This window comes from Alligator mississippiensis, chromosome 2, assembly GCF_030867095.1.
Source record: "Alligator mississippiensis isolate rAllMis1 chromosome 2, rAllMis1, whole genome shotgun sequence".
Lineage (NCBI taxonomy): Eukaryota > Metazoa > Chordata > Crocodylia > Alligatoridae > Alligator > Alligator mississippiensis.
In genome coordinates this window covers 137,665,056-137,691,118 of record NC_081825.1, presented here as the reverse complement: position 1 = coordinate 137,691,118, position 26,063 = coordinate 137,665,056, and the positions used below count along the sequence as shown (strand labels likewise).

Here is a 26,063-nt window from a genome sequence, read left to right as displayed (position 1 = left end):
AGTATGTCTTTCAAACAGTGAGTGTCTGGGTATCTGCATTGCCTGTATTTTAAATGTGAAGGCATATTTAAATTGTATTGAAAATATAGATGTGTAAATGAAAACATCAATTTTATATTCCAAAATATTAGCAGAATATAAGTATACTGAAAAGCTACAGCCATATGCCCTGGGAAGGTGAAATCTATCTTTGGGACTAATCATGGTAATAAGCAATACATATGGCAGTAAGTGCTGGCAGCATCAGGCCCCTAGTTAGGTAAGCTCTCACTTGGCTTCATGTTTTAATCCACAGGCATTTTGCTGTGCTCACTTTGCATTTACAATCTAAATGAAAAGATGAGACAGAAAACTGAAGGCAGGGTATGCGATTGCTAGAGAAACAGGAGATCTAGTGGTCTATTAAAAAAATAATGTGTCCTTTGATTTTTATATCACAGTGGTAACATCAAAGATTATATAACTTAACTGCATTTAGAGAAAAAGCTAATCAATTTACATAATTTTAGCTGATTAAGATAACCACATTAAAAAGCTGATTTAAAATGAAACAGAGCAAACCTTCTGATAACGTACTGCATAAACTTTGCCTTTCTTCAACCCAGTTAAACTCCATATTGTTGCCAGACATTCAGACTCGAACACACCTTCAATAATGAAGAAATTCTGTGTGTCAGGGCTGTCCAATTTCAGTGTGGCCAAGGGCCGCATGTGTTCCTGGCATGGGTCCCTGGTATTTCCCCCCCAATTACTGTGCAGACAGTGCTGACAATGCGTGACCCGTGTAAGTGGGAGATATGGCTGTAGAGGCCCACGGGCCACCAATTGGCTGGCCCTGCCATTCATGATAAACAAGGGGTGACAGAACAATTCACATCCTGAAGCTTTTTTCAACATTGTACAGTAAACAAATTAAGAACCTTTGGAATTATGCAGAGTCCTGCTCTTTAGTAAAGCAGTCCCTTCCCTTGCCCCTAGAAATACTCCTTTTGGGAGGGAGGGTGGCCATCTTAGAACCAAAAAAATAAATAAATCATACACTAAAACGTACTATAATGTATTTTAATTTTATTACAAAAAAGTATTTTTGTTGTTATTTGTGTTTGCATAATGTATAAAGAGGTGATTGCATAATAACGCTGCAATAAATTCTTAATCTTGTATATTGTGTGTATGGTGAGGTGTGTGTGTATTGCAGGGTGTGGGTGGGTGTGTGTGTATACTAGGGTGTGGCTGGGCATAGGTTATGTTGGGGAGTTGTGTATATGTGGGAAATTTTGGGGGCAGGATGTGGGTATGTAGGGTTTGGTGTGTAAGAGGGTAGGTGGATTGTGGGGACTACCCTGCAACCCCCCATGGTGCAGCAGCAGGTGAGGGCACTCAGGGCTCTTGTGTCCAGTGGGGCATGGCTCTGGCGACTGCTGCACATTGCAGTGAAGGTCTCAGCCTCTGCCTGGTAGTTTGTATCGGCTGCAATCCCTATGCATGTGTACATCTCTTGCACTCGCTGGGCACAGGAGGGAAATCCCATACACTGGAGACAGCTGCCTTCTCTGCCAGGGAAAGGCACCCGGGGCTTTCTTCCCGTGCAGTGCAGCCCTGGTGAGGAAAGCAGCCAGCTCCAGCACACAAAGCTTCCTTCTTGTGTCTGGTGAGTGTGAGAGCTGCACATGCATTCAGGGAGTGCTGGTGATACAGATTGCTAGGCAGAAGCTGTGCCCCTCACCTGCACCAGGCATGAGCACCCTGAGTGCCCTCACCTGCTGCTGCCACCACCTGCCAGGGCTGTGCACCATGGGGGAGAGTGTGGGGGTCCCCACACCCCCCACCCTCCCTCACACCCATACCCACATGCTGTAAACTCAAGCTCCATGCTGCTGCCACCCCCCTGGGCACGGGCTCAGTGCTGCTGCCAGCCCCAGCCCTATGCTCCATGCTCCCGCCCAGCTGCAGCCCCATCCCTGCCACTTCCCTACCTGCTGCCCGGAGCCAGCAGGAGATTGGGAAAGTGAAACAGGTCCCCGAGAGCAGCAGCAGTGGCAGCAGCAGTCCCTCCTGGAAGCTATGTGCTGGTCAGGCAAGGCCTTTCCACCCATGAGGGTGGGAGCGAGGCCAAAAGGGTATGTTTGAGGGAGGTGTACACATGCACACCTCGCTCCCACCCCCGTGGGTGGAAGAGCTGAGCAGGGCACAATTTGTTGGTGGGTGCTGCAGGCCGGATGAAAGTGTTTGCTGTATTTTGTCCATCCCTGCTATAGCATGTGCGTTAGAAAGACACAAAGTCATGATTTAAAGACTGGAAGTAATGAAGAATACATTGCAGCCTTGGGTAAATTTTTCCAATGGTTGATTACCCTCACTGTTAGAAATGTGTGCCTTATTTTTAGTCTGAATTTGTCTGGCTTTGGCTTCCAGCTATCAGATTTCATTATGTCTTTTTCTTTTAGATTAAAGAAGCATTTATTATCAGATATCTCTCTTCCATGCTACTTCTTACAGGCAGTGATCAAGTTATCTTTTAACTTATTCTTAAATACGCTTGGATAAGCTACCCTTCTTTGGTCTCTCAGTTTTGCACACCCCAAATCATTCTTATTACTCTTTTCTGAACTCTTTCAGTTTTTTCAATGTTTTTTGAAGTGTGGACACTAGAATGGATACTAGATTCCATTGGTCTCACTACTACTGTTATATGGAAGGTAGTATTACTTCCCTGTTCCTGTGTGATATTCCCTTCCTACTCCATTCAGTTGTCACCATAGCTACAGCATCATGTTCAGTTATTTAACTATCATGACCCAAAGTCCTTTTCAAAGTTACTGTTTTCCAAAATATGGCCCCCCATCTTGTAAGTCTGATCTACATTTCTATTCCTAGATGTGAGATCTTGGATTTGGCTCTGTTAAAATGCATTCATAGAATCACAGGGTTGGAAAAGACTTCAAGGGTCACCTGGTCCAACCCCTGCATGAATACAGGAATGCTAATTCTAAATTATCTCTGTTAAATGCTTATCCAGGCCACCTTAGCAAGAGATCCATATCCATCTATATAACTAACCTGTCCTCATCATTTAGTTTAATTTCCAGCTGACTTTAAATTTTCTTCCAGATGATGGGTTAAGATATTGCATAGCATTAGACTGAAAACAGATCCCTGTGGGATCTAAATGCACTAAATACACCTCCATACATAGTTTATTTCTCATATATTTTTATATTTTGGAATTGTCATTTAGTCAGTTTTCAGTTCATTTTAAGTAGCCACCTTATTTTTCCATAGCTCTAATTTGTAAACATAGCTATAAATATTGGGATAAGATGAGATTTGTTTTCTCAAGCCCTATTTTTTTAGAACTTTTGAAAATCAATTTAAGTGATTGAGAGAATTATTTTGTTTCTTTGAATATTCCTGGGTGCAAGTTATCTGGTCCCACTGATCACTTATTGTTTAACATAATTTTTAACTACTGATGGAATAAAATCATTTTATTATCAGTATAATATATGAATACATACATTCTGCTTCTTTCCAAGTGTAGAAACAAAATATTTATTAAATATTTCAGCTTTTTTTGTAGCATGCTTGATAAATTTATTACCTTTGGTTCATACTTGACCTGTAAGGTGGCTAGGATTTAGTTTGTTCATGATTTCTTTTTTTTTTTTTTTTTTACTTTCTCTCTTACAGGCCGTAGATTTCATTGATAACTTTAGCTTCCCTCACCCTTATCTGCAGTTCTTTAATTTAATTTGGGTTTTTTGGAGATAGCTAGCTCTTTTCATTTCCCTGTATAAAGTAGGATAATTTTTAAGTAAAAAAAAAAAAAAAAAGGGGGGGGGGGGGGGGCTTTTCATGAGTGTGGGGTTTTTGGGCCAGCTAATAGAGCATGCCTAAATATTTCCTGTTATCATCAGATTTTTATATTCAAATATTTTATTTAATTGAATTTGGCTCATAATTATTATTTTTTAGGCTAAGGAAACTGTCCATGTTAAGCTCCAAAGGCAAGCATTAATAGTCATAATGATATTCTGCTTGTACAAACCAAGTTAAATTAGGTTATGATTACTTACATCTAAGTAGCCATAATTTTTAGTTTGGTGCGACTGATTAATCTTCAGCTACCAGAATTAGGCCCAATATGGTATTTCTCTTAGTTGGTTTCATTCTAGGATTACCCAGACTTTTTTTGTGCTAGAATGTTGTAATAATATCTAGTAACTCAAAGGATGCTTTATTAATGCCAATGCATAGCTAAAAAAAGATATTGGATTTCTCCTGGGACAAAGTCTTTTATTCTGGGAACCTACAATGGAGCACTTCCACCAGGGTGACCACCCATCCTAATTGGGCGGGACAGTCCCAGAATGGGATCATCAAGTCCCTGTCCCGCAGCATTGTGCAGGGATCTGGGTTTCATGCAGGTGGGCAGCATCCTAGCCTGCAAAGGGCTGCTTGGGGCTGCTGGGAGCAGGATGCAGGGGATACCATGTGCACATGTGCATGTGACCAGTAACACAGCTGGGCAGCATGGAAGCATGGAGAACAGCTACCTGCAGGTAAGTCTGGGGTGGGGGGTGCAGATCAAGGCCCCCACAGTGAGGGAGGGAGTGGGACAGGGCCTGGAGGTATGCTGTCCAGCCAATGTGGTGAATGGAGCTGGGGTGTGGAGTGGGACAGAGCCAATGGCAGCTCATTCAGGGGTCATGGGGGGAGGCAGCTCCCTGATGCTGTGCATGCTCCTAGAAGGAGTCCCTGCCCAGATTTGTGTGTGGGGTGGATATGGGCTGCCTGCTGAGGGCTCAGAGATCTCTTCCCTGCTGCCTTTCCCCTGTGCTGTAATGGTGATGTGCCCCCTGCCCTCCCAGCAGCCCCAGGATCAGTAGTGGCATGGAGTTGTGCTGCTTGCTGCTGCCAGGTGGACAGGGCATGTGCAGCCAGCATGGAGCTCCCAAGGGAAGGGCAGCAGGGTGGGGAGCCCTGACCCTGCAGCAGGCATCCTGCATGTGCCCCTGCCCCACTCAGCTCTGCTGCAGCTGTGCAGCTGATGAGGGACTGAGGGTAGGTAGGCATATATCCCACCTTTTCATTCTAAAAACGTGGTGACACTAACTCCCACTGTCCCACTTCTAAGTACCCAGAAAGTATCTAAGTCTAAAAACAGGCTTCAATTTATCATGAATCTTCTTGAAGCAGACAGAAGTGACAATTTTCACCTGATCTGGCCACAGGAAGCAGTTCATAGCTGACCAAACAAGTGCACAGCTGCAGACATATTCAAAAATGGACAACTGAGTGAAAATCTGACCCCTCACTGTATGAGGTATCAAGTAAAGGCATTTCAAAATGTAGCGTGTTTTATAACTTGTGTGTGCAGAACTCCCAGCCTGTTGTTGTTTTCAGAATGGGAGGAGGGAAAAGGAGTAGAGTGAGTTCAGTCTGGAGGGTTTTCAGCCCCTCCCCCTCAAGGGTGGGACAGGTATTTAGGAGCCCCCCTGAGGTGGAGGGGAGCTCCAATTCACTCACCCACCCTTCAGCACCAGCTGGGGAGCCCCAAGAATGAGTTCCCTCCACTGCCTTTTCTCTGATCCCATTCTAAAAACAGGCAGCACTGGCAGGGAGCCCTGGCCCTGGCTATGGGAACCTGGTTGTAGGAGCTCAGCCAGCAGCTAGGTTCCCCTCTTCCTGGAACCAGCAGTGAACTTCTGTTTGGTTCAGGGAATCGTTGGAACTCAGAATGTTTCCTGCAAAGTGTTCTCAGTTACAGCGCAGAGCTGCACTTCTGTCTGCACCTCTTGTCCTGGGCTTTGACTCCCCTTTAAAACAGGATGGGGCAGTTGTTTACACATGATGCTTTAATGACAATTAACTCAAATTAGTAACCCCCCCCCCCCATGGTCCCAGGCAAAAAGTGTAATTTCAGTACTTGACAGGTACTTAAAGGGAACAATGGGTTTGTACATCTGTAGGACCCCAGTATAAAAGGCTTTGTCCCACCTGTTTTTAGCCCATAATGCTTTTTCCCTGGGACAATTGTGTTTTATTGGATTTAATTGCTATTCAAACTCCATATGGAAACGATTGTCCTGGCACCTGTTTTGATGTGAATCAAAGCCTGGGGCAGTCAGACCCAAAATTAATTCAACATCTGTTTTTACCCTACGTTTCCCAGAGAGAAATACCCAACACTACTGGAGATATGTGTAGGGAGCTATTCCTCCTACTGCTTATCTGATTTAGGTGTTCTGTAAGAGCCCACACCAGTATCACATGCTGAGATGCATTAGTTAGTATGCTGATTCAGAAGGCAGGAACAAAGGATGGTCCTTTTGTGAGAGGCACTAGGGCCATATCCAGACATGCAGGGGCATGTGGTTCATGGTGCTACAAACCTCCTTGTGGCACCACAGAGCACATGCGGTGAATGTTAAAATTTGCCCTGCACTGCAAATTTGCAGCACAGGGTGAGAATTTGCTACTTGTGTTTCCTAGTAGCAAAAAAAGAAAAAGGTGCAAAAAGCATTGCAATGCACATACAACAAGCATGTGCTAGTACACATGGAAGCTGGGCTGTCCAGAGCAATGCTCTGGCTGCTGGCTAGGCCTCTGTGCTGCCCAACCTGTACTCCTGCTGCTCCAGGCCACCAGGTAAGACTGCTGGGGCTAGCACCAGTGCTGGCCCCAGCCTCCAGCTCTCCCTGGCTGAAGAGCCAGGATGACCTGGGCAAGGGCAGTTTGCCCAGTGCGGGATGGTTTGTCCCGCAGCAAAGCACACGTGCAGGGGTGTGCCTTGTGGCAATTTTTGCTGCTGTAAGCACACACTCCTACAAGCCTGGATGTGGCCTAAGACTTTGGAGACCCTGCACATCTTACATGACCTTAAGTAAGTCAGTTAGCCTGTGTCCCATTCTCTCATATATAAAATGGCAGTCATCACACTGGTTCCTGGAGTGATGGGTATCAGGATGTGGGTTTTTAAAAATATATATATTTTTTAAGTTTGTGAGATGCTTGGATACTGTGATAACAGAGACCATGTAATACCATACATGGGCAGGTCCCTGTTCCATTCCTATACACTGTTCAGGCCTAAGGGACATTTCTGGGCTGTCCTCTAAGGCATTATTATTATGGGCCACAGAAAACAGAGATTGAAAGTAGCAAGGTTCCCCCCAATTATGTGTTTACTTGAGACCCCAGTCTTGTTTGCTCTTTCTGTCTTTACAGTGTAAATTCCCTAATAAAGGCAATATCTATATTGCTCTTGAAGGAAATATGCAGCGTACATACAGGAGAAGTTCTTGGTGTATCTGTTCAATTAGGGGAAAACCTACTGTTATTGCTTATCCAAATGTTTGCAGGAGCAGATGTATCCAGGTACTTCTAGATGTAGAATACCATCCATGTGTTGCTGTGATGACTCTCTGTGCCCAACCCTTCTGATAGTACAACACCTACTCTGTTTCATCTATGTCTCATTCACCAGATTGCTTTATATTTAGATTGTTACTCTTTGGGGAAGGTGCCATCTTTTTGCTCTGGGTTATACAGCATGGAGTCTTGGGAGATGATTGGCACTACTAGATTCTCCCACAACACAATAAAAATGATATTAATAATTATAGGGGTTTTCATAAACCATTCTGATTGTCCTTAATTGGTACTAGTTCATCCCATATGGAGCAGAGCGTTTCTCTGATTTTTATTCACATAGGGCTCTTTGTGGTTATTCCCATTTTTATATGCTTTCAAACCCTTGCAGAAGGTGCTCAACACTTGTCTAGTCCAAAATGAATTAGGATTTTGTGTATCATGACTTTTTTCTGCTTGGTTTAAACTGATATTATGAAATCAGGGGAGAGAGAGGCAGGAAGGGGCTGGTTCTGCCTGGATAAAACCCTGCTTTTGCCCTTTTTTGACCTGACAACCAGCCTTAATGTTGATGCATTGTCACATGTTGCACTTCCTCTGTACACGGTGTTGTCTGGAGATGGAAAGTGGCTGGTGAGAACTGATGGGCTAAACTCCTGCAAGGTGGGGTTTTATGAGGCTGTGTGATGTCATAATGCAGATGCATCATGATGCCATGCGACCAGCCAGCTGTGTTCCAGTCCATCAGAGCTGAAACAGTGATGATAATAGGTATTAGCTGGGCCAATGTGAACACATGCAGTTCAGAAAAAAACAACACTCACATCTTTTATGGAGCTGTTCACCAAACTCTATTGGGAATACTCGTCTGTACAGAGTCTATTTTTTTCCCCTGAAGTCTACAGGTGAGAATGATCTAAGGTTTTGTCTGTTGTTAGTTCCCATGCCTCCTCTAATGATTGGTTTGACTTTGTACCTACCAGTCTAGGTTGCTGTACTTCGAAAAGGGAGAAAGTTTTAATCATGGCTAGAGGTGTGGTGGGGGGGTGGGGAGTAAGGAAGGGTGAAAAGGGGAGGGGGGGAAGATAATCCCCCTCAGTGGTTTCCAGACAAGTGAAACAACTTGAAACTTCACATAAAACATTTAACTGGTTTCAGCTAGCGTAAGATGATGGCTGCATACAAAAGAAAACTCCCATTTCTCTGAAAGTATTTCTGCCTCTTCCCATCCCCTCCCCCCCCCCCCCCCACACACGGGGGGCAAATATGTATGACAATTCACAGTTTTTATTTTCCATGCTGTGCTGTAAAAAAACTTGTTACCAGCTCAAATAGCACTGCTTGCATAGAGCAGAAAGCTAGGGGCCTGCTGATAAGTAGCCTCATCTTCTAAAGATCAATTGCCTTTAAGGTGCATCAGACCAGGCCCCCAGTGTCACTGGACATTGTTGGAAATTTGGGCCTTTGAGGTTTGCCAGTTTTGTGACTAAGCCAATGATCTGTTTCTCCCTGCCCGAAACTCCAGGCTTCCCAAGAGCTTCTGCCTTCACCTAGTAATAACAATTCAAATATCCTGCCATAATCACTACAGCAGCAATAGTGTAAGCTGTACATTTAAGAACAGTGCTGTAGAATGATGCAGCAATAATAATAAATGCAGCATTTCTCAGCAATCACTGTAATAATGCTATTGTCAGCTTGTATTGTTTAAGACTGTTGCTATAGAATAACAAAGTATTTTCACACAGGTTTCAGTGGAACCTTTAGCCCGGCAAATCTCAACCAGTTTCATCTTTCTTTATGAAAGTTTCAAAGAACAAATTCTCAATAGTTATTTATGGCAAAAGCTCAGAGAGAGTGCAATGTGGAGAGCACCAGGAAAAATCCATTTAATTTATTTTAATGATTTCCAGCTCCGGCATATTACTTACCAAAGAAGGCTAGCCTTCAACCTCTGGAGAATTTTCTGTTAAATTAACAATGAAAGACTTAAACCCTGGTCTCCTGACACCTGAGAGTGATGATGTTAGTTTTAGACAATCAAATTTTGGGCTCCCTAATTTTTTATTAGTGTTTTTATGAGCTACTGTAAGGTTCTAATATTTATGGATAGATTCTTTTCCTTCTCTGTCTCTGGACAATTTTTTAGGTTTCATTCAACTCTTCTTGCCAGGCAATACTGACTTAAAAATAGATTTAATGCAGTAGTAAACAAGTCCATAAACAGCACAAAGCAATCCTCACCTCACCGTTCATCATTTCTTTAATAACAGAGATATTTTTACAAAAGCTGTAATGTTCCTCTTCAGGGAGTACTTAAGGCACTGCAAATCGAGATTAAACTTTAACTTCGAGGAGGTTTTATTCAATAGGAATATATTATGTTGGATTATTCTGTGCTTCAGTAAAATCCCAAAATGGATCCAGCATCTGATTCCTTTCACACAGGAATTTTCTTTATTTGGATGGCTCTGAGTTTGGTGGGGCAGCTTCTGATTTTCACCTCAGTGACAGTAGAATCAGACTCCATTTTTGTTGTGTGGTATCATTTTTATCACATGGTGATTCTAGCTTCAGATGGTTAATGGTCCGATTCTCCTCTTGCTTATGGGATTTCCACACTTGTAAATCTCCATTGATTTGAAGTGAGCTGCTCTCAATTCCCACTAACACAAGTGGGAGGAAAATAAGTTCTTGAGCATTGCAGTTTTCCAGATGGGGCCTTTGAGTTTGGTGTGACTACATCCAAATGTTGAGGCAAATTCTGGACTCAGTATCTGAATGTAAATCTAGAAAACTCCATCTCTTCTGGCATTAGTGCAATTAATCCAGTTTTATACCAGGTTAACCAGGATCAGTTTGGCCTATTTTAAGTGGAATTAATCAAAAAGAGAAGTCTGTCTAGTGATTTTTTTAGGATTCCATATAAAATATAATCATGACCAACAAGTTTACAGTTCTTGCTTTTAAAGAAAAAACAGTTCTGCTCAGCATAATGGGTTTAGTCTAGTTGCATGTTGTGATGATCTATCAAAAGTATTTCCTCAAAGGGGGAGAAATACAGATGACTGCAATAAGCAGATACAGTAGAGTTATTACAGTCATAAGGACAATTGGTTATTGTTCCAATTCTACTCGCTTTCCCATGTCAATTGGCATCTCTTAAATTTGAGTTTTCTAGGTTCTATAGCTGTATCAAAGCCAAACGCTTCTTACCCTTCAAAGAGTCAGTTTTAGCTCACTATAGATCCTTTGGAGTTAGGCCCAAGTAACCTTGACCTGAAAGTTAAATGATCGTATAATTGCAAATAGGACCTATACACCACAACCAAAGCTGATGATTTAAATGGGGAGATACTACATGCATGCATAAAGAGATTCCTTGGTGCAAAAAGCTTATGATGTATAGAAACGAGGGGGTGTTCATGATGGGTAGGGAAATGAGACTGAGCATTTGAAATATCTTTGTTTTAAGTTGTATAGTGAATCTTTGGTAAAGTGTCCTGCATGTTGACCAATGCCTTAACAACAAGGTCCCTCTTATTAGTAAGGGCTTATCTACACTTGAGGGTCAGTTAGGATCAATGTGGAATGTGAGTGTGAAGGTGTAGGAGCTTTCACTGGTTACCTCTCTCCAGGCCTGGGTATAGGGACATTGATTCAGAAATAGGAATGTCTACATACAGGGTTACCTGGTGTGAATGGGGTTACTTGGTGACTTCCTGTGTAGACAAACCCACCTTTCAAGAGTGCTTACTTCACCTATAGCATTTCTCCAGGGAAAAGTTAAGTTGTCTCCCTTCATTTCCTTCCTTCTGTTGCCCACTTAAGAGAGGGTTTGGTCAAACAAGTAATGCATTGCTCTCTTTTGACTCTATGAAAGGCTATCGTGCAAGTTACAATGTGGTGCCCTTTGGGATGTCGTGATTTTTGTATGAACCCTCAAGCACCACATTAAATTGGACCATTGTCCTGAATGGCTTCATTGTACTTCCTTCTGCGCTCTAACTCAGGACATTTCTTTTAGCTTCTTGGTTGCTTATACGAGCAGGAAACAATCTTGCTCCCTGCAGTATGTGGCATCTTCCCTGAAGAGCCACTAGGACAGCATTGCAAAAGCCCTCATGAAAATATGTTGGCTCGGTTACAAATACTCTCCTTTCCTTTGTGGTGATGTCTGCCAGGAAGGAAAAGGGGGCTCACTTGCCTATTGCAAAATTAATTTGTCCTCAATGGAGTTTACAAGGAGAGTAGTGCTGTGGGCCTGGATTGTTGGCAGAAGCCTCCTCTCATTTACCACAGAGATAAGCAGCTAATGAGTTAGAGTTGAACACTAAGCTGGCTTTGGGGATAACTTGACCATAAGGCTAAGGACAGAAGTTACATATAAGCTGGCATAAGTGATTGGCAACTGCTTCAGATCTGTAACACAACAGAAGTTCAGTGCACATAAAACACTTTCAAAATGGCTAAAACCGGTTTTAAGATAAACCTGGATGGATGTAGTATCAAACTTACCTGATTTAGTTTAAATCTATTTATTGAACTTCTGTCCCAGATCTCTTCCAGGTTCAAGTTAACACACTGTTCCCCAGCATCCCAGGATACTTTGCACCCCCTCCACAGACCTCCTTCACAGGGTCCAAGGTTGTCTGCTCCAGCCAAGCATGGAGGTGTGCTCTTGTGCCCCCCTGGCTTCTGGCCTGAGGCACTGCAGGCATGTGGCTGCATTTCCAGAATCAAAATGAATGTCTGTCCACTTGCTTATCAGTTCAATCTATGCAGCTTAGACTAACCTGTGAAGATTGAATAGATTCAGCCTTAGGGTTTTTGACTGTCTGTACTTGGCCTAAGAGTATTTACCTTCACATTCGCCTCCAGACTCAAGGTATTTCTTGAGAATCCTGCCCTCTCTACACAGACCTTGCTCTATTCCTTTTTGTTCAATCTCTCCAGACCTGACTCCTGCCTTTCTTGCTGATATTGCATTTGCACTTTATCCTCATTCTCTCACTGCTGAGATTTTGTTCCGAGTTGCTGTAGCTTTGGTGCTGTCTCTCCTTCATTTCGGCTTGCTCCGTCTCCTCCCTTCCATCTCCTCAGCTTCAGGGTATACTCTTTGGGGGCCCTGGGCAAAGGTTCAGCTTCAGGCTCCCAGCTCTGCTGGGCAGCCAGATTGAAACTTAACTGTAAAACCATGGGAGTCCCCAAGCAGTGCAGTGGACCTGTGCTACTGCAGGGATTGCATCGGCTGTCCCAGCTCCCTCTGCAGATCCTCATTTCCAAGTCCCACCTCCCCCCTCTACAGGATTTCTGGTGCCCTCATAAATGTTACGGTCCTTATGATGTTCAAGTTCTATCCACCCACAAGACTGCTCCCATAGAATCAAGACCCTCCAGGCCCTTGCTTTTTGGCTATCTTGTATTCCTGTGCCATCCCCTCCTTAGCTGATGCCTATTCTTCTCTTCTTTGCCCCTTTCCTTATTGCACCTAATGCTTCAATCTGATCTAATGATTTACATTATCTTACCATGGGAGATCAAGCTCATGAAAATTTATGCATCTCTGGTTTAAGTTAGACTGTGAGGTGTATCTCTGCCCTGCCTGGCTTCAGTTTAACACAGCTAACTGCCTCTCTTAGTCTGAAAAGACATTTGGTACAACCAGTGCTGGGAAAGTGGGGGAAAGGAGACCTTGGAGCCACTGAGATGAGGGAGACAGATCAACAGTAACTTGTAGGAGTGGGAAAGGGGAGGGGTGAATCATGGCAGCAGGCACACACCAAACAGCAATAATGTGACTTGACTGGGATGATCTAGTTGGGGATGACCCTGCTTTGAGCAGGGGGTTGGACTAGATGACCTCCTCAGGTCCTTTCCAACCCTAATTTTCTATGCTTCTATGACTTTTCAGTCTTTGATGTGTGTGCAGAGTGGGAGTGAAAGGGAAGGGCATGTCTTCTTGGTTGTTCTCCCTAGCATAGGGTGGGAATGCCTTAGGTGACCTGGATCTGGGTGATGTAAAACAAAGAAGGTTCTCATAGAACGACTGGCAGAGGAGAAGAGTGATATTGCCAGGGCTTGAAGGCCTGGGGACAGAGGCTTTCTGCTCAGTCAGCAGTCCATTCTTTGACTACTCAGCTTTAGCCGGAGCCCTTTTGCGGTGGAGCCTATGCTGAGCATCACCCAACTGTGTCACTCCTTGAGAACCAGAATGAATCATTGGGTTGGAAGGGATCTCAAGTGTCATCTGCTACAACTCCTTGCACTGATGTAAGGTTTGCTGTTCTGACACTTCTCCAGCTCCTACTTGAACATTTCCACTGAAGGAGATTCTGTGCCTTTCCTGGACAGCCTGTTCCATTGTCCTACTGCTCTTAGAGTTAGGAATTTTTATTTTCTTGAGATTTAATCTGTACCTGCTGTGCTACAATTTAAACCCATTGCCTCCTGCCCTGCCCTCTCTAGCAAGGGAAAACAAATTTTTCTGACTCATTTTATGGTATCCTTTCAAAGAGTTGAAAGCTTCTGTCCTGTGTACCCCCACTTCTTCCAATTTTCTTTTTCCCAAACTAAGTATTCCTTATTCCTTCCAATTTTCCTCGTACAACTTGCATTCTGGTCTATTTAGCATCTTTATTGCTCACTTCTAGTCCCATTTATTTACCTGCTTCTCATAATGTAGTGCTCACAATACTGGATAGAGTTCTCTAAAGCATGACCAGTACAGAGTAGAGTGGCATTATTGTCTCCTGTTCCTTGCTTATGTTAATGTATCTTCAGATTACATTTTTTGTTTCTGGCAGCAGCGTTGCATTGTGGGCTTTTGTGTTTGTGATATACCGTGACCCCCCCCCAGCTCCTTCTCAGCAGCACTATTGTCAGGTCAGTACATGCACCCATGAACCCCAACAAAGAACACCCTGTTCTGTTTACTGCTTTCTACTGCTGTGTCTCTATCATCACATACAAGCTTACAATGCAAGCACTTAGCTGCAGCCATCGAGTGTGACTGTGGAGCCTTGCAGTTAGGATACTTACTTAAGATGTAGGTAAATCAAGGTCCTGATTTGGAGCAGGCTGTATGATCACAGTGAGTACCCTGACCCTCAAGCTGTTGGCTCTCTGAAAAGGGTCTCTCTCTTTCTCTGCTTCCTGTTTTGACTAGAAATTCCATCTTGGCCCTGAGCATCTCTTCTCAATTAAAGTTTGGATGAAGCTGGTGAATTGCTGGGAGAGTTCTGCTTTCAGCTAAAAAGTATTTTTCATATTAAAAACAGTTTTGTCAAGCAGTTCCTGACTGGTTCTAGTCATATATCTGTTTTGGGCACTGACTCTATGTATAACCTTGGCCTCCTGCCCTGCCTCCTTTTTGAGCAAATTTCCCTCTTTTTACAGCATGGGTGACAGCTCAATCCCTAGTTCACATGACTGTGGTGTGCTTTAGTCAATGCTTGCACAGTACTTTGATGTAAAACATTCTCTAAATGCCATTAGTTAGGAATTAAGGTTACTGTGACTGGCTTGTCTCCTGAAAGACAGAAGTGCTGCTGCTACCAGGGTCACCTCCTATAGCAATAAGCCTGGAAGGGCTGTGCTTTAGTAAACGATTGACACATGCTTTAACCATATGAGAAGAGCACAGGTGGCCTTCTAAGTTGCTTGTCATCATCTTCAAAGAATTCTGCCTCATCCTGCTATTTGAGCTTCTTTTTGCCTCTCCCTCTTTCCCTCCCTCCCTCCCCCCAGCTTCTAGCCTTGACTGCCTGCTCTCACAAGGACCACATGCTCTCTCCTCTAGGCTTTCTTCCATGCAGTGTCTGTTAGGGCTGTGCAAAGCTTTGTTTGCTCATTCAATTCGGAGGAGATTTAGCACGATTCAGCAGCTGAATCTCCAAATCCTAATTGAATTGGGGGAACCAATAAAAAGGTCTGAATCAGCCAAATCCAAATCCAAAGCGTATACTAGCCGATTCACACAGACCTAGTATCTGTGTGTGTTATGGTTCCCTGGAGCTGACAGTTAGAGGCTCATCCTCCCTGTATTTGTCCACTTAAGCCATTTGCCTATGGTGAATCAAGCTGATTCATATGAAAGTGGCACATTGCACTTTCCTTTCCCTTCTCTGTACACGTTTGTCCTCACACTGGGAGGTGTCTGGGGCAGAGACCATCTTCTGTAAGTGTTTGGAAAGTGCTTAGCACATAGTGGGTAATATTGCTAATAAAGGTTGGGTACAGATATTCGGGGAGGCTAGATCAAGTTTAAAAATAAGGTAAGTAAGGATAAGGGGGATAGTGGCAGGGATTGAGGAGATCAGGGGAGCAAGAAGGCTTGGTGGGGATCAGGGAGCATGTGAGGTCTGCAAGGGAATTGGGGGCCATGCAGGATCTGTGGGAGGGATCAGGGCGGCAGGTGATGGGGAAATTAGGTGGGGCTGGGGGAGCAGGCAGGGTCCAGGGGGGTTGGTGGGTCCCCTCCCTCCACTGGGACTTACTTCTTCCATTCCTGGCATCCATGAACTTTGATAAAACTGGTATCAGAAGTGGTCTAAAAATGGCTTACCTGATTTAAGGCAGTGTAACTTAGATCAGGTTGGCTGTTTCTAGACTGATCTAACTTTCCTAACTTGTGTACAGTTCACAGCCCAGCTACTGACCCCAGCCCTGTGGTCCATCTAAATATGAACTGTACAGAAGTTTGGGAAAGTTAGATCAGTCTAAAAGTGGCCAACCTGATCTAAGTTAGACTGCCTATGAGGTAAGGTTAACTTGGATCAGGTCAGCCATTTTTAGACTAATCTATCCTTCCTGGAACCTCTGTACAGTTTGCATTTAGATGGACCTAACTAGGGAACTAAATGTAAGGTCTGCACCTGGGCAAACTGAATTGGATCAGGTGGCCATTTTTGACACTATCTAACCTCCCTGAAATTGCTCCTTCCCTTCCCCTGAATGCCTGTATGCACCCAAGAACAACAATAATGGATATGGAGGTGTCATCCAAAGTTGCCATCAGCCTATGACTGTTAATTTTAAACATCAGTGGGAGGGGAGGGGAGCCCTGTGTAGATCTCCAGCATAGGGTGTCAAATTAGTGTAGACCCATTGAAGTCAGTGGATAATATAGGTATTGGTGTCATCTAAGGATCTGGACACAGAGTTTTGAAGCTCCGTAGGGGTTGGGATGTATGTGGTACATCCTGTTTCCTAAATAAATAAGCTGGAAAGGACCATAAACACTTCTCTTCACCCTTTGGGAACATATTTATTCCTTGGACTTTTCCTAACCCTTTCTCTCTCTCTCTCTTTCTGTGTTCCTCTTCCCCCTCCCCTCCCCCCATGAATCTGTGTCTTCCTTTTCCTCGGTAAAGTCTAGCAGCTGACCTTTTTGAATAGATAGAGGAATGTACTGCACAGTTCCCACATTAGTTCAATACTAGACTGCATAAGAAATAACTGGAATTTCCAACAGATGTATATCCCACCCCCTCTTTCTAATAATAATAAATGCTTCTGTGGATATGGCCTTCAGTATTTAAGTGCCTAACTGCCCCTGCGAGTTAGATGCCAAAATGCCTCTGAGGATATGGAAACAAGTGTGTTTTTCATCAGTGGTTTACAAGTGGAGCTCAATATTGTTATTTGCTTTGTATATAGAGGGTCAGCTGAGGCACAGAGGAGAAAAATGAGTTGCCCAACATCACCCAGAAGGGAAGTGGCAGAACTGGGGGTAGGACCCAGCTGTCCTGTCCAGTCCAGTGCTCCACCAACTAAGTAGCATTCCCTTTATTCTTCTTCCACTCCTGCTCCATAACTGCTTTGCTTTACAAATCCTGTTGCCACATCTACCCACTCTCCTCATCCATTTAACATAAGGAGTTTTTGCACAACATCATAATGAGGTCCCAGCTGCTTGCTACTGGGGACTGATGTATGGCTCTTGCATGATCACTAAGGTTCAGCTGGGCAGTCAGAATGCAGCTTTGGGCAGCCTGTGTCCTCAGCGCTCTCTCAGACCCTGCCAACACTCCAGTAACACAGCAGGAGCTTTTGCTCCTCTGTTAAAGATGCAGCAATGCCCACATATCGCCTCAACTGCTATAGATAAATTACAGAGAGCAGAACATATTTGTCATTGGCAGGGGAGCAGACAGAATCCATTTTATCTGGGCACAGAAAAAACAGGCTAAGGTTTACATGGTCCATTCCGATAACAGACGGGAGTAAAAACTGTGGTGGTTTGAAGTCCAGGAATCATTACTGACATTCCCAGGCCACCGCAAAAAAAGCCAAAGAGCGCCACAACACCTGATGTGACTAAACACATTTTGGACCTTTTTCCTACCGTTGTTAATGCAAGGGCCATGCTTCAAGGCACTGGCTGAAATCAGAGCCCCTGCGTTAGTTATTGTACCTGTGTGTAGCAAGAGCAATGCCAGTGCTCTCAGCACCGTGAGTCTCAGGCTCGAATTCAGAGTGCATGTAAGCACATTTACCTTTAAGCCCAGGCTTTAAATCTATAATAAAACCTAATGAATTTTCTTTTTGAAAGCCAGCCTTGTGGTTGTGGGAGCCTGACTAGATAATTTTTAAACTGTGGATGCTGGTAGTGGGTGGGTATTGTTTCCCTGTGATTTGCTGCATGCGTTTCCAGCTGTAACGGTTCACAAGGCGCCATTTGGCATGTCCTCTTGTTACTGCTTCACACTTCAATCTCTGCATACTTTTAACGCCTGGTCTCCTGAAGTACTAGCGTTAGAGATGAATTTTCTGTTACTGCAGTTTTATGCTGAAATAGCTCCGTCAATGAAATCATGCCAGTGTAAAATTGGAGTAATGCAGTCGTGAGCCCTTCCTTTTGTATGTGTATATTACGCTGAAATGCCAGTCTTCAAAGAAAGCTGATACTGATATTGCTGGTATATGTTGCAGTGTGAGGTTGGCACAAGCTCCTCTTTCTGTCTTTATTTTTCTTGTTCCGGAACCAAAGGTGGTGGTGGTGGAGAGGGGGGTTACCTCATCACAGTATAATATATAAAAAGCCTATGTGATTCCAGTTGTCTTTATCATCATCCTACATGGGGAAGGTCAGGGGAAGGGTGGGAAATTTCTATCTATCCTTTTATTACAGTCATGTGTATGTTATTTCAGTATTGAAGAACTATTATTTCAGAGGCATGGGCTTGGCAAGTCCAAATTACTATTTGTGAACAATTAAAGGGGTTTAGAGGAGGAGGAAACATTTTAAATTGAACAAACATTAGTTGTTCTTATCCTTAAAGTAATCACTTCAACACTTGCCACTGAATTGTTAAGAACAACAGCTTGGTTGAGTTTGGACTACAGGAAGGGAAAGGAAGCCCTCAGAATTATGTTTGCACATTGCAAATGAGGATGCTGATACTCTTTAGTAGAAAGAGGGAAGTATTCTAATTGGGAAGCTGATTTTGGAAAGCACTTGAGCTCATATTTAACTTGGGGAAGGTGTGAATTTGTAGTTCTGAATTTTGTAGTGGGGGGGAATGATGCATTACATTTTTGTTTGAGAGAAGTAACCCAGATACTTAAGTGTGAAATCTGAATGCTGTATTTTCAGTAGTAGAGGGCCTGTGAAAATAATCTTTATGTGTATGTACAGCTTTCTGCATCATTGCTCCTAAATGTACACTTAAACTTCACTTTGAAAATCTAGTCCAGAAGCTTGTGCTGGGAAAATTACACATGGAACCTAATTAAGAGCATCAGCCCACACTTTCTTTAAAAGTACATCTGCTGCCATCGTGCTTGTAACTCTAACGAAGCTCAACAAGTCTGTAGCAACCAAGAATACACATAATTTAAAGGCTATTTTAGCATTTGATTAAGCACATAGTGATAACGACAAGCCAATGCCCTGCAGGCAAGACAAGAGGTAATTATGTTCTGAGGTCAAAAGTGAGAAGGAAAAAAAAAAAAAGAGCACAAGAATTTGATGACTTAGTTAATTTTCCAACTCCTAAAATTAACAAAGAAAAAGAAGTTCTAAATTGCCTCGCTAAAACCTGTCATTACCTGTTACTGTCTCACACTCAAATGTTGCTTTGCTTGGTGTAATTTTAGGGGCATGGAGTGCCATTGCATACAGGTAGTTACATGACTACAATTGTCATCCCATCTCATTACAATGGTGTCAGCAAACTGAAATGAAACAAGGGGTGGATAATAAGATACAACATTCATCCTCTAAGAGGTAGTAGGCTCTTATTGCTGAATTCTCTTCTTCAAGTGTTTAAGACCAAGTTTTCAAAAATAAAGTTAAGCTCTGACATTTTCATTTAAGCTCCTAATAAGGTACCTAACTTTCAGAAGCCTTGAAGACTCACTGGTATTAAAATGACAATCAGGTTGTTTAGTTCGGAGACAAAATAAAGATCTGTGTGAGGGGGGTGGAGACTACAAAGATGGGTGGTTTGCTTATGAAAGAGGGTAACCTGTGGCTCAATGGTGGTAGGTTATATGGAGGTAACCTCGGGCATAATGCTGTATCCCAAGTGCCACAATGTGGTATCTAGAAACTAACATGGTCTTTGTGAGCGTGAGCCCTGAAATCCTTAAGAAATCATTGCTTGAATAGCTGATATCCAAAAACTTTCAAACCCATCAAAAATCATGTTAGGAAATACTTGAGCCTGGTCTAGAACATAATAGGTTGGCGTTATATTGTCCATTAATGGGAGGTAAAATGGAAATGCCTCCTTGAAGGCACTGTATTGAGGATTAACTTTATGGAGCTGCAGGAGATCAATGCCATAAAGTCTTCAGCTTCCTTGTGTATGTTGCATTATATGTAAGAAACTGAAATTTACTCTATTACTTATTTCAAAAACTAGCATTGCTGCTTTCTATTTATCATCTGAACATTCCTATTAACTTTAAAAACAAATCCTCCAACATGAGCCTCAAATGTTGCATTGTTACTGCCTACAGAGTTAACATAGGGTTAGGACAACATTGTCAGTCTTCATAACCATAGATGAACCTCTGATAAACCATAGATAAACTGATTTAACAAAAGTGTATGATGAGTAATAACTCACAACAGCTGTTATACATGTTGGGTTCAACAGTATACGCTCTTCGGCAAATGTGCCATGTTTGCATAACCAGTGCTTGATCAGGTAATTTCCATTTGCTTAAACTTGGTATTCCCTTGTGATTATATTTTTAATACCAATTTTTGTTTTGACAACATGGGTTTGTGGCCCAAAACCCCTTCAAGATGAGCATAGAAGTCAAAAGCTAAAACACTGTTTGCAAAATATGCAGTGTAAAACTCTTTGCTGGGGTGTTTGCAAAGGAATGGATTATGCCTTTTAAACTGCTAAAGTCCATGGGTATGCCAAGGCCCCCCTCTGAAATGGGGCAGAGACATCCCTTGCCTTTTCAAGCTTCCTCATTTGTTTTGCGTAAAACACAGATGGCTACTATCTACCCCAGGAGAAGAATACAGATTGCCCAGGGAGCTGGCCAAGAAACACAGCTCCAAAGCCCGGCCATAAATAGCTTTATGTTGATTGGAGCTTCATCTTGCCGCTATCTCTGGCATCGGAGAAGCATTCTCTGAGCACATGGTGAAAGGAGGGGGTGAACTGGATCCCCAGTCCATGCCAAAAACTGCCAGAAGGCTTCCGTCTGCAGTTCAGCCAGTCTGCTCAAGCAGTCAGTAATAGGTATTAAAAACTGTGGGGACTTACCACAACTCTTTCCAGAACATGCAGTTCTGCTACAGAACCTCTCTGGCCACCTGTGGAAATGGGAACGCTGAAGAAAATAGATGCAGACATGAAAGCTTCCTCTCTTGCTTTCAGCACATTATTATAGAAAGCAGGGTGTTCTTTCAGATGTAATGCTACTGTCACCCAAGCTATGCAACATTCCTTGTGTCAAACTGGTGGGTGCTACTTATTGTGTGCGCTGAACTCCAAAAAAGAATAGGAAGTGGGGAAATTGCAGAAGGAACAGGCAGGCCTCTTCCAGCAGCTCATGATGATTTGACCTCTTCTCTGATGCAGCAGTTGAACTCTGATCCTGGAGTAATCCCTACAAACTAATAACCAGTGGGATATATTTACTTGCGCCAAAGTACAAATTGATAACAAGACAGTTTACAATAACAGAAGGATTTACAAAATTAATATAATATACTTGGCTTCTGCTTGCTAGTCAGTCAATTGCAGTGGTTAGTGTTTGCGGGTGGGTAGAGGAATACAGTTTCCTATATGGATGAGAGAGCTAGTCTCTCATTGAGAAGGAAAAAAGCTGCTGCTCCCTGAACTGCTGAGATTCCTATTCATATGGAAGAAACCTAATCAGAACAAGAATGCGAGGGAAATACAAAGGGACTTTACAATGTAAAGCATATCATGTGATATAATCCAGTTACCCACAGACAGGAAGGTCACACAGGATATGTTCCACAAACAACAACCTGACACACATCCCAATTCTCCAAGCACAGCCAAAAGCACCCAGATTCCTATGGTCATTCATATCCTGAAATATGCAGTGCCAGGGCTAAGTGCTGTGGGGCAGGGGTTTTCAAAATCGTGCAGTGTTTGCTGTACTCAGATTCCACTTAACCTGACATTAAAACCCCCACTGACTTCAACACAGGGCAGATTTTGTTTCTGATGTTGAATCCTACCAGCAGGTGACAGGGGCATTGACTGTGAAGTAATACTAAGCAATGGAGCAACCCCTCAAAGTACGTTTAAATGTTTTTCAAACTGTGGCCAAGGTTTCCAAATGGTTACGCCCAAATGTGAACTTATAAGTCTACATTTAGACATAGAATCAGAGTAAGTTAGGGTTGGAAGGGCCCTTAGGAGGTCATCCAGTCCAACCCCCTGCTCCGATGGTTGATCTGATTTCCAGAAACATTAACACTGTAAGCAGCTCCCAGTATAAAGAGTATTGGCCTATACTTAGGCACCCATTTTTGTAAGCCTTGGCTGTGTGTACATAGAATATCCCAGCAATGAAGGTAACTCTGGGGTGGATGGCAGTACTTATCTGAGTCATGGCACAGTGCTTAAAACTGTAGAAGCTTGTTAGAAAAATATTGTCCAAGGACCCTGAGGCAATGTCCACCATGCTTCAAGGGCAGCTTTAAAACGGGTCTTGATATTCAGTACATCCATTCCCCCCACCCTCCAAGAGTAATTCTGCTTTTATTTTTGTATTCTTTTCTCTGTGTTGAAGAAATATTTATTGTTTTATCCTCTCCAGCTTTCAGTCGTGCCCCAGTCCCCATGGCTGTGGTTCGAAGAGAACTATCCTGTGAGAGCTATCCAATAGAACTTCGCTGCCCAGGAACAGATGTCATCATGATTGAAAGTGCCAACTATGGTAGGACTGATGATAAAATCTGTGACTCTGATCCTGCTCAGATGGAGAATATCCGCTGTTATCTACCAGATGCCTATAAGATTATGACTCAGAGGTATGGTATTTAATGTGCTTTGTTTGCTGATTTTTTTTTTTTCTAATCCATTACATACATATCCGTTTTTGCTGTGTGTTTGCATGAGATTATACAGGTACTTGAAGTTGAGAAGGAAAAGATTCTCATACAGTGTGATGTCCATAGTTTCTAAAATGACCATTTGCCGAAGTGTATTACGATCTAGACCCACACAATATAACAAGTATTTGTAGCGGGTACTGTTAATAGGTCATCCTGATAGTATTTCTTGCTGTCACATGTGTGGGCCGGGCCCCGCTCCCGCCGCCGCACGCGGGTCGGGAGGGGCGATCCGCGGCCCGTCTTCCGCGCACGCGGGCTGTGGCCGGCAGCCCGGGCATGTGGGGTTGGAGAGAGCCGGCGGCGAGCTAGAGTTAGTCACAAACGCGTAGTGGTTGATTGAAAAGATTGTTTACTTACACCCAAAGATGGTATTGGTGTAGGCTGGACAGGTTTCCAGGCACAGCTCCCGCTTAGATCCTCGCTAGAGGACCACGACAAATTTGATTGCTCCCACGGAGTTGTTTAGGCTCCGCGGGTCCGGTTCGGTTGGGCTCGAAAAGCTCCCCGGAGTTGAGACTCCGCGGGTTCGAAGTTACAGGAAAGGGATACGTCTGGGATTGCGATTGGCGACGGGGAGAGGCTAGAAGCGAAAGCTCCGTAGGTTCAGTTCTTAAGCCTCTATTGCCTGCTTAGAGGAGGCGCGTCGGGTCCGCAGTGCTTGGAGATCTTCGCACAGAGTCTCTCTCTTCCTCCCTCCTCCTCGGGCGGAAGCTACCCAAGCCTTTTGTACGGCTAGCAAGCCAATAGCTAGCTGCCACGTGTGCCTACATTTGGAGTTGGCCAATAATGTGGCGCAAATCCGAATACAAATGGCGGGAACTCCTTTGCAGCGTGTATCACTAGTATGCAAAAGAAATGCACCCTGCAAAGAAGCTGTAATTTGGCGGGAAATCCTCCATTGCACCAGAGTTCTCTCTGGCAGCGGAGAACTCTACCGTGCAAAGAAAGCTACAATCGGCGGGAAAATAATTTAGCGGTGCCGAAGCACACACACAAACAAAAATCACAACTTTGGGTTGTGACATCACAATTTTATCTGAAATCCTTGAATATTTAGGCAGTTAATTAACATATAACAAGAATCCGCTTTTCTTGTGCTCCTTTTCTTTCTTTCATGTTGTGTTATAAAGGCAGTAAAATTGATGTAATCAATCAATATTTTCACCAATAGAAATAACATTTTATTTTTCTTAAGTAATAAATGGAAGATCTCAGTTATTCACTGTTTGTGATGCTCGTTAATTTTATGGAGAAACTAGAAAGAAGCTACGATCCCATTCAAGGAGAGTTGATTTATCCTATTTTGGAAAAGTTGTTAAGATAACATTCATAATACCAGCTAACCTTGATGTGCTGCTTCTGCTTTTGCATGACTTCATTGAGGCTTTGTAGAGGTCCATTTCTCAAAGATTATTGCTAGGTCAGGGCCTAAATGTTTAATCCAATTGATGTTTAGCCTGGTTGCAAAAATAATTTATTAACAAAATGTGAGGAGGATTAATATGTTGTGGTTCCTGATCAGTTAATCACATTTTATGTAGTTCTTAACAACAAATACCCAATCATTAAATATTTTTATATTAATTAAGTAGTAATAGAATCAGCATTCAATGTTGTATTCACAATATTAACATAGGCAAAGTATGGCTAATTGAAGTCATGACTACAGGGTTTATATATCACTTAACAATTACAGTAACATGATATTTTAATGGAGCATCTTGGTTCTTGCTCACTGTAATGCACTTCTGTCTTTCTTTTCTCTTAAATGAAATAGTATGAGAAGCACCATTTAAAATGGAATTTTAATTTGTCTTTGTTACTTAAACATAGCATATTTTTTAGCTTTATTTAGAGATGTTGTGTTTTGAGGATTTAACATTGAAATTACCACCTGAGTGGTCTCTTAACAACCTCTGTCATTGCCACATGTGGACTAAAGGCTCTTTCACAAAATGTAAGACAAAAGTGTCAGTGTAGCTTTTTGTTGAGATATTTGTAAGATTTGGTTGGTTCCATTCCTAAAATAAATAGCAACAGTTGCACCATTACATCAGCTGGTCCCTTGGACTTGGCCTGGTTTTAGGGGAATTATCATAATTCTCCTGTTGAGATCATTAATAGCTTCAAATAAAAGCCCTTAATCCCCTGCATATTGGCAGAATAAAACCACACTGTCCGCTTTAAGGACTATCGCAGATTAGTGAGTCTTGTTGTTTTTATTTGTCTGTGGTAGTTTCTGCCAGAGTTTGTGCTGCCTTTTCCTCATGCTTGTGTGCAGACGGCCTGCTTTGTTCTCCATGGGGCAAGTCCTGAATGAAATACTACTTTTGTGAGCCAGTACCCAGTGCAAGTGGTAGTCATGTGCCCACAGTGCTTTGGTGAAGCCACAGTTTGTTTGCTGCCTCTAGTTCTTATTTGCTGTTACAAACTCCAGTTTAGCAACCTTCTTAAAATGCTGGAGACTGCAAGTGAGAGAGGAATGCTGTGGGGGGAAAAATCCTGGTCATACCCAGGTCATTTTCCCTTTCAACATTTTCACTTACTGTCCCTGTAAGAGACAGACTCGTTTGTTATGCCATTGGGCATGGGCCTAGGCCCACCAAATAATACTATAAGCCTCCCTTAAGAGGGAGGCCACTAAAGACATAACAACTGATTCCTTGAGGAAACTGCAAACATACCAGGGACGGGAGTGGAGGTCAGAGGTTTAGAACGAGTGCACTGAGTGGGTACACCAAGCAGAGCCCATTGGAAAGTGCCCGCTAGCCCTCAGACAAGTCCAGTGAAACTCTGCCTGGAAACATGAGCAAATGAGGGGCAGGAAAGTGACACTGCAGTCCTTGGGAGTCCTCCCAGCCAGGGTCTTCTTCCTGGTGACCGCATGACACAGGATACTGGACAAGATGGACTATTGATCTGACTCAGTAAACGTCAATTCTCATGTTCTTATGTAGCCTCCTTTGACTGGCGGAGCAGTTGTACTGATGGACATTTAGAGCAAAGCATCCTGGTCTTCTTACTAGGATCAGGGGGAAGTGTGGTCTTTGTAGTCATGTGGTGCTGGTAGGGTGGGGAAAATAAAATGGGAAACTTCTCACAGGGAGCACAGAGGCCCTTC

At 43.2% G+C, this 26,063-nt stretch overlaps 1 protein-coding gene across 12 annotated transcripts in view; it reads left to right on the top strand.

Moving 5' to 3' along the window:
- ADGRL3 (adhesion G protein-coupled receptor L3) overlaps window positions 1-26,063 on the top strand; it is a 904,177-nt gene that overhangs the window by 385,424 nt on the left and 492,690 nt on the right. For all 12 annotated transcript variants that reach the window (XM_059722208.1, XM_059722204.1, XM_059722203.1 and 9 more), the window contains one exon: window positions 22,645-22,858. In XM_059722208.1, the coding sequence (XP_059578191.1) occupies window positions 22,645-22,858 (214 nt within the window). The remainder of the gene's footprint in view (window positions 1-22,644; window positions 22,859-26,063) is intronic.